Source organism: Phalacrocorax aristotelis, chromosome 2 (assembly GCF_949628215.1).
Source record: "Phalacrocorax aristotelis chromosome 2, bGulAri2.1, whole genome shotgun sequence".
NCBI lineage: Eukaryota > Metazoa > Chordata > Aves > Suliformes > Phalacrocoracidae > Phalacrocorax > Phalacrocorax aristotelis.
The window spans coordinates 121,658,233-121,672,772 of NC_134277.1; the positions used below are offsets into that span (position 1 = coordinate 121,658,233).

Sequence of the window (14,540 nt, forward strand, 5' to 3'; positions counted from 1 at the left end):
AGTAATTAAGAGGCGGATGGGGAGTGACAATCTCTTAGTAACTCATTTTTTAGGTGCTGTATGAAGGCTGACACTGACAGCTGGATTACTCTGAGACGTGGTTTTCTGTTAGTCCCTTCACATTTCAGTAATTTTGCTATCAGAAGGTTCAAGCATAAAACTTCATCATATTTGGGTGGCTGCTAAAATTAAGTCTTGCTCTGGATTCTCCCTCCTTAATTCATGCATGGCAACACAAGTGTGTTCGGAGCCAAGCTGGGGGAAGGTTGTGGGGGGGCTTGCAGGTTTGGCTGGGGTGGGTGGAGGGGTGGTTGTGGAGAAGGGGCCGGTGTGGGTGGCCTGTGGAGGGAGGCTCCCAGGAAGAGGCCTGAAGTTCAGCTCCTTTGTGCAAGCTGGAAGGGGAGTCGCAAAGGATGCGGTATTCAATAAAAACTCTCCTTAGGTAACTGAGATGTAAACGACAAACTGAGAAAGGAATATAACTACCATGCAGATGTCACTCGGACTGAGGCAATGTTTCTGAGGTGTGTTTGTAAGATGCGTGACAGCCGCATCAGGTAAAGGATGTGACTAGCATCCTGCGTATGACTTTAGGATGATATATTGTCTCTGCTGCAGCAATAATCCTTCATTGGGATACAGGGACCACAGGCAACATGTGATTATGTTAGAAAACCAGATAGAGAAATCCTATGATAGGCTTGTCAAATGACAGGGAACTTATTATGTAGCTGTGGAACAGACCAACAAGAAACGTTTGTCTGACGGATGGCAGTGATATCTCTTGTCTTCCTATGAAAGGAACGCGTAGCTACTGGTACAGTTCTGTCCATTAAAACAATGTGGCACAGAGGAGCTGATGCTGCTTTTTTACAGCATTCGCTGTCTGCTCCTCTAAGAAATGCAAAATTCTGCCTTCTGCTCTTTGACCATGAAGATGATATTCCAGGTTTTATGGAGTTCAGTGATGTAGAATAAGACATAAAAAAGTGTGTGTATGCAGTAGCCTAAATGCATCTGTTTAAATCCACTAAGACTGGTGGTACAGGGTATAGGGCCTCTGAGTAAATTCCTGTATATGTCCTGCTGTGCAGTAGGGTGTTCAGCTATGTATTTTTTCATGATGATCTGTTTACATTCGAAAACTCACTTCTAAAATTTGAAATTGCAGGAAAAGGTTTACTCAGATGTCTGAGGTAAAACTGAATGGTATTTCTGCCTTTCTTATAGCGTGCAGGCTGGTCCTGGAAGGTGCTGGTGAGCCTGCTTGGACGTAATCAATGGGAGCTGGGTATTGGCCTGTGCGCTTGCAGAGTGCTGCAGCAGGGTCTGGAGCCAGCCTGAGGTTTTTGGGGGAACCACCCACTCGTTTCTATTATATGAGCATAAGTGAGGTGTTAGAGGCTTCCAGCCCACAAACCTGATTTCATTAGAACATAGAAGTACATGTTAGAAATAAAAGCACTTACCAATAAGAGAGAGATCTGGTAGGTGAGGTTAAAGCTCTTCATTAATATATGCCTTCCATGCCTGATGTATCCTGTGCAGTACGGTCCTTCCCTCCTATCTTTTGTAGCTCTCTAATTTTTTTTGGCTTCTGAAGTTAGAAGAAATTCTGTGCTGTCCCCAGGAGAGTTTATTTTCATTCCTTGCGGCTCTTGCCTTTTGGTTTGAGTCCCTGGCATGAGCTCAGTTCTTTGCTTGGGCATCTCCTGTTTTCCGCTTGTGCGTTACATTGACCACGGAGGGGTTTCACTCCCAGCATGCCCCATGGTGTGTACGCACAGCAAAGCCCCACAACAGTAAAATAAATAGCTCTGAGTGTATAAACATAGCTCTTTGAGTTGGATTATCTCACTGTGCTACCAGATGCCTTTCCATTGGTATCAAGCAGAGACAGGCCCACCTCTTCTGGGATGTGGACTGCCAAAACCTGTGGCCTTATTCCAAATTAACAAGTCAACTGTAAAAGAAGCAACAACTTGTGTTCCTGAATTTATTGAGTTCTTGGTGTCGGAAAACAGTTACGCTGGCTTACATGTCCTGTTTTCCAGTATGGAATAGTAGGGGAAAGAATACAGCACTTCAAACGAGAAGGTTGTAAGCATCTCTACTGGCTACGGAAAGCAGGGATATTTCTGGGATTAAAAATAGCACACTTCCCAGTGTAACATAGTGTCACTTGGTTAAAGTTGAGACAGCTTCAGTTGTATTGTTCTTTACACACCTTTTATTTCAAAATACATTATCTCGATCATTTTCATATTCTGAAAATTAAACTTCAACATCAATTTGTCATCAAAAATGAGTAGGAAAGCTGAACCCTGACAGTCTTCTCTGGGATACAGCAGCTTCTCAAAACTGACACATTACACTGAGGGAGAACAGAATAACACTGAAGTAAAATGATGTGCTTGTGCTCTCAACAGGCAAAAGGCATTTAGTTTGATAAGGTGCCAAACAGTGTCATTTGAGATGGTTGCAAAGGCTTCCAGCTGTCTTGCGTATGCTAACTAAATATCTGGGTGAATTAGAATTTGTCCCTGAGAATATTTCACTAGCAGTGACCTTGCCTGATCTAGTTAATTCAAGCTCAAGTGCAGCTTGTTGCAATGCCTGATAATATTTTTGACCAAGGCTGCATTTATCTGAGCATCTTAACCAATGCTGAGGTGAAGGTCTGTTTGAGAAGCATAGCAGGGCTCTCCTCTCGGCTGTTTCTCAGCTTGCTGTGGGAGATGCTGCCCTGCTCTGTTGACTCATGTGGAAGGTGTGGCATGTTTTGACCAGGAATGGAAGGGCGTAAGAGTCACAGCGGAGTGCAGCAGAGTCTGAGACAGGCCCTGCAGGGAAATCAATCTTATGGGAAAGCGTAGGTTGAATCTTGCATTTTTGCTATGTGAGTTAACAAGCAAGCTGACTACCAAAAAGGGAGAAGAATTGGACTTGCACCACAAGCGTACATAAACTGCTCATTGGATTGTGAGAAAGAGACCTGCTTTCAGCTGGTGTTGGATGCTTCAGCTGTGGATGCTATCCAGCTGCTCATTTGTTCCACAAGTCACTACCTTGATTCACCTTGGGCATGTTGAGTAATATCTTGTTACAGGGACTTCCAATAGCTGACTAATCTTGCTGAAAAGAGAACAGCTTTGTTAAATGCGCACATGCTTGGGAAACAAGGATTCAATTTGCAGAAGTCTTATTTAGAGGCCCAAAATGCATATTCACCTTTTGCATGTGTATTTTATATCTAGCGCAGTTTACTAAAGCAGTTGTACATGAAAATATATTATAGTTGCCATCTTGGGGGCCCTGGATGCAAAGAGTGAGTTTATGCAGACAGGAGCACTCTTTCAGGCTCAGTTGAAGAACGCTCTGGTCACTCCAAAGAAAAACAGCTACTAGCAGGATACCACTACAGAAAGTGCCACAGTTTGAAGAAAGCTTCTCTAGGAACATTAACAGGGGCTAGGTTGTCTAGGGCAGGTTGTATGTGCCTGAGAAGAAACAGTAAGACTGGTTCTTCTGCACAGGATTTGCTATATTGGCAGGTTTATGAAAGTGGGAAACAAAACAAAACAAAAAAACCAAACACCAAAACTGCCAGAGTTTTGCTTCCCGATCTAAGCTAACAGGCTTTATCTTTTAGAAGTGAAAAATGGGCCAGTATAGAAGTTTAGTCAACTATATGGGAAATAGCGTGCATGTAAATGGCAAATCAATCCAAAGTATCCATTTCTTCAGTTAAGTGGTGACTTTTCTTGCTTAGTTTGGACAGCAAACAGAAAACGTGTCTGGGAAAGGCAGCGAGAAAAGTATCTACGCTTAAATTGTGTATACTACTGAATTAGTTTAGTGCTCCTCCAGATCAGTACTTACAGGCAGCGTGCTAAAGGAGAATCTTTCCAGAGCAGAATGTTGTGGAAGTTTAAATTCAAATCGATACTGCAAAATAACTTGGAAACTTCCCAATTAGCTTTTTTCTAATGAGCAGAAGTGATGCGTGTGCCTTCAAGTTAGTGCACTGGTCCACTGTGTTCCATGGCTCTTTTCTGCAGAGCAATGTAAAGAAACAATAATTCCTATAAATTTTGCACTGCAGCCTCTTGGAGAAAATAATGCAGCCGAGAAAATTCTGATTTTGTAGACTTCAAACACAAAGTATCCTTTCAGAAAAAGCTATGTTAACTTGAGGGGTTAAAGCTTGACAGCCAACCTTTTGAACGCCCTCCCATATGAATTGCTTTAATTGTGTAGTATCATGGAGTACCTAAATGAGGTAACAAGCTGTCACTCTTATCTCAGACTGGAATGTTTTCCTTCAACTTGAAGTTCATAAGCTGTGGTCAGGTGGCAATGTTATTGTAACTGAAGGAGTAAAAGGTATTTATGCAGCCCTGAAGAACCCCTCAGTGACACTTTGTCCCTTAATATAGAGACTCATTTCTAGTTTCGAGCTCTATAAACACTCAAGATCCAAAAAGCTCAGTTGGCTCTGTGCTCCCTTTGTCAAATATATGGGTTTTGCAGCTTTAGCTCTAACAACTTGTGTGGGGTCATTGCCACAATGCAAGTGTCCTCAAGCTTCAGCACACTTTAGCTTTCCCCTTTTTCAGGCAGAACGCAAGGTTGCCCCAGTTTCCGATAGACCTTTTAGAAGTGCAGGCTTCGCATCCTTACTGAGAATATAGGTAGCTATTATATTTGCCAGTGAAGTTCTGCTTCTCTTGGTGATCAGAGCTACTGCCACCTGGGCAGGGTAAACAAATCAGTGCTCACTGTTTTGAAACATGAATAAATGCAAATAGCATTTCTCTGTCTACTCCCCCACAGGATCCAATCCTATCACCCTACCCAAATCATGTTACCTGTGCCAAACACAGCAATCGCTGACTGCTTTCAGTCAAAATATGTGCAGAAGAGTGTGAACTTATGGTGTGCCAGTCCTCCACGTTGTAGATGAGGGTGGCTGAAGAACTGACTCAAAACATGAGATGCTAAAGGGGACCTGCCCTTCAGCAGCTTGGACAAGGCTTAAAATGTGCTCTTCCAGAGTTTCATGACCACCTGGTTGTGGTTGCCATTGGGACCACCTGACCACTTTTCTGCACTGATTAAGTAATATGAAGGATTAATATAGTCCTTTCAGCAGAGACTGGCACCCAGGGATAATTTTTGCACTGGGGATCTATGAAAAAATGACTCTTACATGCCACCTAGGAAAACTGAATCGTTGGGATTGATCAGCAAAAATGAGAGAAGAAAACACTCAAACGTTTTTGGCTTTTGGTTTATGACTCAGAGCACACATGGTGATCTGTGCAGTACAATTGAGGTGATGCTATACCCTTCAATGTATCTTCAGCTGTCAAGTGAGCACCTCATCTAATCAGAGGTTCACAGGACGTTTCCACAAACTATAGCCTTACAGCCTTCATAGGATTGTATATCTGTAATTGACTGCAAGTAATTCATTCTGCTCACATAAGAGAGGCATCCAAGAACTCTTTATCTGCTTCACCAGCGCTGTGAAGAGCAAAACTTTGTTTTTTAGATTTATATATTGGACATTATTTCAGTCCTTAAGAATCTATTTATAATACATAAAAATCAAGATACAAGACTTCAGCTGTTTTTACCATTGCCACAGATAATCAAGATTACAGTTAATCCCATTTTCCTGCTCAGGAACTTGAGGAAGAGAAAGACATGTCGGAACTGTTAAAAGGGCTGAGATGGCAGTCCAATACCCTAACTAGGGCCCTCTTCCCTGGGTAAGGCAAGCAGGCAATGAGTAGCCTGCAGTTATAGTACTTTTACATGGAATCAGTGGATAATACAGGTTGAAAGAGACCATCTGGTCTGACCCCTGTTCAAAGCCATCCCAAACAGATCAGGTTGCTTAGGAACTTGTTGAGCTCTGTCTCAGACATTCAGACTTCCCAGCCTCACTGGACCCAATGTTCAACCACCCTCATGATGAAAACACTTTTCCTAACATGTAATCAGGATTTGCTCTGTTGAAACTTGCCTGTTGCCACTTGCAATGCCAGTGTGCACCTTTAAGATGATCCTGTTTCCATCTTCTCTACACCCTCCCCTTAGGTAGCTGTAAGCTGCAATGATACATCCCCCTACACCCTAAGCCTTCTCTTCAGGCTGGACAAAACCAACTCTCTCAACCTCTCCTGCATCTGCTCAAGCTCCTTAACCATCTCGGTATAGTAGACTGGGCTCCAGTATGTCTGTCACTGGTTTGTGGCTCCCCAGTACACAGGTACTTCACTTTCGCAAGCCCTGAATACAGGGGATTAATTACTGCCCTGGATCTGCAAACCCAGCCCAGTGTAGGGTTGCCCTTCTCTACTCAAGGGCATACTGCTGAGTCTTTTCCAACTTCTTGTCCACCAAGATCCCCAGGTTTTTTTGCTGAGGTTGGTTTCCAGCTGGCTGGCACTCAGCAAGGTCATTCCCTCCCAGGGGCAAGAATTTGCGTACTTGCTTTCCAGGCCTGTCTTTGTCTCTTTCCTGGTCTGAAGTAGGCATAGGTAGTGAATGTTGCACTGTTTTATAGATTTTTTTTTTTGCTTTTTAAAGAAAGCTACTGTATTCTGTAACTTAGCGAAGATCACTGCTCCGTAAGCTAGACGACTTACAGGTATGGCCATGTGCTCATAGCAGAGCAGTGTTAGAATGGACGGTTGGTAGGAGCGTTTTTAATCAGGCATATCTAGAAGCGTAAGGGTTCCAATGAAGGGTGCCATTTAAATTTAAGTTACTTCTTGAGTTGAAAGCTCTTAAACCAACTCATTCTTCTAAATATTTTGCTGGTCCTGAAGCTGGTATGTTTTAGATCCCTGAAGCAGTTCTGAAAGCCCTGCAGCTGCTGTAGCCACCTGTGTAACACTTCTGTGGAAGTTATCTTTGGGCTTTTCCTACCATGCTTGCTCAGCAGGCTTGTTTTCAAAGAATGTCAACCTGGGTAATTCAACATATTATTATGCCATCAGGACTCCTCGTGTTAAACTTCAGGTTTTGTTATCTTAAAAGAACTTCAGAAAATGTCTCAAGTCAAAACACAGATACAGGCTTTTGTGTTTTAACATCTGAATGTGTACCTTAATGTTTGTTGCTTGAATCTTCTTTCTAAATATAAATTGCCCCAAAATGAAGCCTAAAGCTGGGAACAGAAATGATAAATGTACTAGAAACTTGTGGTGGGTTGACCTGGACCAAAGCAGTTGCTGCTAGCTGGCCTCCATGCATCTCTTACCCCTTTCAAATGGAAGAGGGAAAAGCTGATATATGTTCCCCATAGCTCTGTACACCCACCAGTACCCAGGCTATATCTGAAGAAAACGTTGTGTCTGCTTTTAAGCTTAATATTCCACCACCCACAGCAGAGCTGTTCCCTGTACCTGTTTCTGGTCAGCAATACTAGCCAGTGAGTTCCTGCCTTTCCAGTTGTGCCAACCCAGCTGCTGGAGCCATGCTGTATACTGAAATGGGGAGCTGCTGCAGATGTATTTTTTAAATCTGAAAAAAAAAAAAAAACAAAAAACAAAACTCTGATTCAGAGTTGTTCCAGAAAACTGGAGGGGCAGCCCAGAGCTATAAATAAGGAGCGAACAGTTAAGACTGGAATGCCTTAAGGTAATATTATTGCCAAATTCTTCATAATGTGAAACCTTAGTCAGTGCTGGCTTTTCTTGCCTCACTATAAAACACATGTATCACTGCAGCATAACTCTATGTTTATAAAGAGCAAAGCATTAAAAAGTAATGTGTTAAGTGATTCTAGTGTATGAAACAAAGCAGACACCTGATCAAATCTGGTTATTCTTAAACCAAGTGCATTCTGTAAGATGGTATAATGCCTACCAGAAAAACGCGTCAAAATGCATAACACATTAGTACATACAGAAGTGCATAAACAGGAAACTGCAGTCAAATGTGCAAACCACAGACAGGTGCCAAACAAAATTAGTGGTTGTATTAGATGTAGAAGCCAACAGATGTAGGCACTGAGAATAGAAGAACAGATTTTTAGTTAGTGGGATAAAAATTGAAATGTGGACGTCAATGAGTCTGAACTAAAGTTTAAACAAAACGATGCCTCAAATAATTGAAGGAAGATTGTTTTCTCAAAAAGGAGCAAAGGGAGAAACTTTTTTGGTGGAAACAGAGCTAAGTGTGATGTGGCAGCCTGCTGATAAATACGAAGAATGATACACATTCTCATCTGTTTGTCCTGTTAGGTCTGCCACCTACTGCTTGATATACTGGTTTGGCATTGCTTGTTATGCTGAAAAGAAAAAGTTTGCCAAATCTGTCACACTAAGTAACTAAAATCACATAAGCTGAGCTCTGTTACACCCTTTTCAAGTTGGAAGATAATTACTGTATCTCAGAGTTACTGGGCAGGAAGGCAGGGAAGGTATTCGTTAATAGCAGGAGGGCAGGTAGGCTGCTGCACAAAGGTAGGTGTGACAGTGCAGTTGGCTGGAGCTTTGAACCCAGCATTTTCTCCAAGGCACTTCCATCTTGGAAACTCCAGTTTACAAAAGGTTGAGGAGGGATGAGAGAAGACAATATAAATGACAGAAGTTAGGTTTCTGCTCTATGGGGAGAAACATCTAGTGGCTTCCCAAGGAGGGTTAGAAGTCGTCTTGAGAAAAGATGCATGCTCTTTCCTACTAAGTTGTTAAGTAGGACATGCTTGGATTTAATTTATATGTAAATGACAAAAAGGATTGGTTGCTTTGTAAATGAGAGGGAGGGAATATAGTTCTATAAGAAGTCTCTAGGACCTTTTTCATGCCAACAGATTACTTGAAATCAGAGCACTGGCAGAGAAGCAGAACCACTGGGACAAAGCCATGTTTGAAATGGCAAGAGCAAAAGAGGTGGGAGGCTCTATCGTGCACTCAGTAGCAGCATCTCATGTCTTCTGGGACTGCCTTCCTTGTGAAGCACTCTGGGTCAAACTAGGGCATTTCTCACAGGTTTGGAGTTGGAGATAGCACTAAGCTCAGCTCTGTTACTTGATTTCTTTCCTTTGAATCTGTCTTTGTGCAGAGCCCAGCTGTGAGCAGGTGCAAAGGACTTACCCAGGAACAGAGAGACAGCATAGGGTTGGGCTGCTAGTTAACAGTAAGTTGAGAAATCTGCCCAACTGCTAAGTGTACGGGGGGGTTTGTTTTGGTTTTTGTGATTCATGAACAGCTCATAAAAACAGCAGTTCTTCCCTTTGACGCTGGAAGCCTTAATCTCTCAGTTCATCTTTTCAACAGGAAAGCATATGTAAATAGTGATATACGCTGGTTTCTGATTTACATTCTGAGTTTGTCCATTTCTGTAATTTGTTGAGCTATTCTCTACTCTGTAAATGCCTGGATAGCAGCCACGACGGGTTTGCTTGAATTCTTCCAGTTGCTAAAAATACGTTGGTTTTGAAGTTGTTTTCTATAACCACTGAAGATATTTGAAGCAATAATAGGTGACTGTCAGCTTATATTACAAATTATTTTCATTTAATATCATTCCCAGACCTTGGAAGGGGTGAGGAAAAAAAGATCTGTGCAGTATGGTAGAAAGCATCCAGTCCACTGAGACCCAGTAGCAGAAGAGAGGGCTCTGCCCACATGGGGGACACAGCTCCATGCAACAAAACTTTGAAAATATGTTGTCAAATACACTAGAAGGCTTCATTTAAATCACCTTAATAACATTCTGTCCTAACTTTTCCTCCTTGTTCCTTCAAACTAACAGCTTTGGGTACTACTTTTCATAGTATGACCATACAATGTGCTTCTAGAAGCTGTTGTATCTTGTTTTCTGCAGATTGCCTTTGCTTTACTGTCTTTTTTCACTTAGTTGCTTGGCTTTTGTCTTGCTTTCTCATAACCCTCTTGCCCAGTCCTTGTCTTATTTGGGTTTTTTCTTTTTCAGTCAGTATTCATTCAGAATTAAATCAATGTTTTACAGCATTTCAAGGGATATTGCTATAGAATCCCCTTCTGTGTCAGATTGTGTGAATGGGTTCAACAGGTAACTAAGTTCGTGGGTGTAGCAATAGCTACTGGAAGACAAGTTCACAGGGATGAAAAGTATGCACTGAGAGGGACCAGATGAAAGCTTCCCAAGACCAGATAAACACTGAAGAGCAGTGGCCCACTGAATATGCCAAGATTCCATAAATTCCAAACAGCAAGTCTGCCAAACCCGTCCCAGACCACCACCAGCACACACTAGGATCAACAGCAGGCTGTGTAACTCGGCTGCATCTGAGAAAGTGGCAAGTGTAGGCTACAGGGCTGTAGCCTGGCGAAGCAAGGGACACCCTGAGGGATTCTTGAACTGGAAACCAGTGGCCCACCAGTCTGACCCCCCTGGCTGGGCTTGGACTCTTGACTGTTGCTCCAGCCGGGTGACATGAGTTGTTCCAGAAGTGGACTGTAAGAGGGGGTTAACTCAATGCACTATGTGAATGGTCATCAGCTTTTATTAACATAATTGGGCAGATTTTATTAACATTTTCTAGTAAATAGTGTCCTGTTCCACCCAAAACAATCCCCCCATCAGGGGAACAGATAGTTTAATACAGAGAGCTTGCAGATGTGTGTAACTTCAATGCATTGAACAAATAATAATTTCATGTCTTGAAAAATGCACAATCCTTTTTTCTTACCTGTTTCATGATGTGGGATTTTCTGAGATTCTGCTTTCAATTGTTAAAGAAATATATTTTTCCCAGTTTGAAGGTCTTCTCCATTTTCCAGATCCTCTAGACCTTTATCCTCTTGGTTTTTACCCCTTGACCTTTTTCGTATGTTTACTGGTGTGGAAGGAGTAAGTTCTTTAGATGTCTTTGTAAGTGATTGTTTAGGAGATGGGAACCTATATTAAAATCATTGGAGCCTCTGTGTGTTGGGGAATTCTGAGGAATTGAATGGCACTTGCTGGTTTATGTAGAGTGGTGACATGATGCCAGTGTCTGCAGCTGAGAGCTGTGCATGGCCTGGCATGTGGTGGGAGGAAACATGGCATCCTTTCCTCCCCTTGTTTTCATTGCACACTTCTATCCATCCCTCCACCCTTCCAAAGTAGACTGCAGCTCCCCGTTGTTACCTTCCTCACACCCACTAACTAGGACCTCTACTGCATTCCTTTGTCCACCTAAATTAAATTCCACCTTAATGATCCGGTGTTTCCTACCACTCCCTTGCCTGGGTGCTGCTCTGGCATCTCAAGCCAGAAGTACAGGTCGAGGTGTTGGCATGGCTTACAGAGCAGGTGGAGACCTGGCAGTGCTGCTGCACGCAGCAGCAAGCAAGTGCCAATTATCTCATCTGGCCATAGCCATCTCACTGTTCCCTGTAGCTCAGGTAAGTACCTGTATACAGGCAAAAAGTCAGGAGCTGTTGCTGAGATATATGTACGGGTCAAACCAAAGAGGTACACCATCATCAGTTATCAAGTTTAGGAACCTCCGCTATGAGGATTTCTGAGGCTCTTTCTTTTTTAAGACTACAGGAATGAAGTTCAGCATGGCGGTATTCAAATCACTCTCAACCCAAGGTCTGCTTCCTGAAGACAATGAAATGGTTATCTGTCTTCAATATGCCATAGATATCACTCTCTTCAGAAAGTATAGTGTAGAAAATGTTCAATGAGCAAATTAAGTCTCACATTTCTATGGGAATCGCCATCTCTCTCCTGGCGTTGCCTGTTAGAAGTTCTGGTCAACACCTTCTGATGTGAGAAACCATACCCTTAAGAGTGTCTCATCCTACAAGTTATTGGAGTAGTGCTGTTAGATCCCAGCTTAAGTTCAGGGGGGTCTACTTGAGCAAAAGCCAACATACCATGATGGATTTGCTGTTCCTTTGCCAATAGGATGCCTGAGGTTTGTCAGCTGTGCTGGAATCACTTTCCACATTAAACAAATGGAGGGAAAAAAGAGTACATTGAAAAGCAAAGCATAAGAGGCTTGGAGAGATTCAAAGAAATGAAACAATAACATGTTTAATAGCTAATTCCCATTCTGGTTTGGCTTTAAGGTAGCTTCAGCCTTCCAGTCTGCTAGCAGCCTTCCTAAGTTCTCTGCCAAGATGAGTCACAGCTCCTGGAACTAGGATCCAGTCCTTTAGACAAGCCATCTTTAAAGGTCTGTTTACCTTTCCCAGATGATAATTAATTGGAGTGAGAATTGCCTATGCTTTCTTCCTCTTAAAACGGGGTTTATGATGAATATAAATTCACCTGTGGGAGCTTCTTGCATCCCTTAGTTCTGATTTAATCCAAGCCCCACTGGGATCCTGTTTGGTGTAGTTTCATGCTGTTATGCAGAGATAGATGCCTTTGGAATACCCCTCCCTGCTGGGCTGTCTCAACTAGTTGACTAGGAATGCAAAACAAGCAATAACCAGGGCCCTGGTCTGACTGTAAATCATTATTTACCTGCTAGGAATGATATTTCCTGCTGACTGAGGAGGCGAATTAAGAAACTTAGCCACGTAACCCTAGTATGTAATTCATGGCACAAATTGAAACCCATGTATGGCTGCTCCTGCTAATGTTTCTGTAGCCTGTAATGTAGCAGTTCAGAGAATGGATGTGAGGATAAACCTAGCAATAGCAGGCAGTCACATCTAGGAACACAGAAGGAAACAGGCCTTAGTGTTGCTGCTACAAGTGGGCAGCATCATGACTTCATTGCTAAGTGAGACACTTCAAAGGATTGCCAGTGTTTTTGTTGTATTGGCAAAAACATAGTTGCTGGGTATCAGTTCATGTGTTTCTCAATGGTAGATTTTTTTTTTTTCCCTCTGAAAAGCTGTTTGGGCAAGTGCAGCAAGGCCCCAGCTGCATGACACAACGGTCATAACTGATTGCCTGTGCTCCGAAGAAGCCTGGTCAGATGAAGAAACGGCAACGTGCCTGGCAATTATGAATAAACTCTCTGAATGTAGCACTGCATAAGGGACCTCATAGACTTGCTACTATATCAGAGGGACATCTGATTGTTGTGCAGATGTGGTAGACACTGAACCATTGTGAATGCAGCTGAATTAGGGTATTGTAATGAAGGACTTCTCCTCTTGTTTTATTTTTAGCATACATCTATTGCATCATGGCCCAACCAATACAGACAAAGACCATTCACTGAGCCTTTTTTGTTTCCTGTTTGCTTGTTGAACTAAAAGTTTTCATGTTTTCTTTCCAGTACCAAATTGCTGCAAGGAGTAGTTCAAGCCGGCAACCAGGGAAAGTGTTTGGATGCTCAAAGTAAGTATGTTTGTGTATGTATACTATGTACATTATATATGTGTGTATGTATACTATAAAAAAAAAACCACCTAACTCTTTTTTAATCCCCAACTATGGGGGTTTAAATCTCATCCCACCTGAGTTGGATGTTAATTTAAACTGTCCAGCCTCCAGCTTGACATCTGAAATCCACGCAGGGAGTCACCTGCAAAGAGTGGAGATATCAGTGATGCCAGGAGATAGGAGGCCCACAAGGTGGCAATGTTTAGAAAGCCTTTGAAAGGATGCGCCTGGAACAGATCTGGGCTTCCTGTGGTTGCCATAGCTCACTCCCCTTGTATCATTGCTGCTGCATCTGTGCTATTAAACAAGAAGTCTTCACTGTTGCCAAAAATGGAGCATAGGATACCCGGTAATAAACCTCCTATTTGAACAGATTCACTAGTGACACCGCTCACCATACTGTGCTGAATATCGTATGTGCCTTTTCCCTTGGCAAGGAATGTGCCACAGCATTAGTGGTTTGCAATACAGCGTGGGGTTTCGTTATTCATAGCTAGTGCTGAAAATGTGTAGCACCAAAATGATGCTAGGGCTGTGTAATGAAGAACTTTCATTTTAAGACGTACCACGGCATTTCTGCCAAAGCTTGAAAAGCTGTTACAGTGTATAAATGCTAGCTTTGGATGTAGGAGGCATCCTACATCCTGCGGTGATACTTCGTGCTTTGTAGTTAAAAGTAAAAAGGTTCGTCTGAGCTATTTTAAAGACTTGTTTCACAGTGAAACTAGGGATTTGCTCAAAGTTATCTAATGCCCTTGAAAAAAAAAACTTAAATACGTTTGCAGAAAGATTTCTCTAGATACATGATAGACATGAGAAATTATTCAGGGTAAGTTCTATGGAAAATACAAGAACTGCCTATGTTCACCGGCACAGACACAGGTAGGGAGAAGAGAGTGACACTGGGAGAGGAAGAGTTAAATGAGGAGCCACAGAGATCAGACTCACTAGGTTGTGAGAGAAGAGTTACTTTCACAGCAATTAGAAGATTTGCAGGGCTCATGTACACCTGGAGATCCTCAGAAGAGCAGTCTATAATTTAGAGCTGAAGGAGGCTTGTACGCCTCAAGGGTGAAACAATAGCTCTAGACTACAGGAGGCATCTGAGAGCAAGAACTAGGAAAGTGTAAAGCCCTCTCCCTGCAGACGCACTCCTTCCCATGAAGGTGTTGCAGCTGGAAGTGCAGTGGGGCAATGCCCTG

General features: G+C 42.6%; 1 protein-coding gene across 2 annotated transcripts in view; it reads left to right on the forward strand.

The window, feature by feature from the left end:
• MAPRE2 (microtubule associated protein RP/EB family member 2) overlaps positions 1 to 14,540 on the forward strand; it is a 104,872-nt gene that overhangs the window by 12,762 nt on the left and 77,570 nt on the right. For both annotated transcript variants that reach the window (XM_075084977.1, XM_075084975.1), the window contains exon 2: positions 13,232 to 13,293. Coding sequence is in view for 1 of the 2 variants with exons in the window: in XM_075084975.1 (XP_074941076.1) it covers positions 13,232 to 13,293 (62 nt within the window). In the remaining variant the exon portion in view is untranslated. The remainder of the gene's footprint in view (positions 1 to 13,231; positions 13,294 to 14,540) is intronic.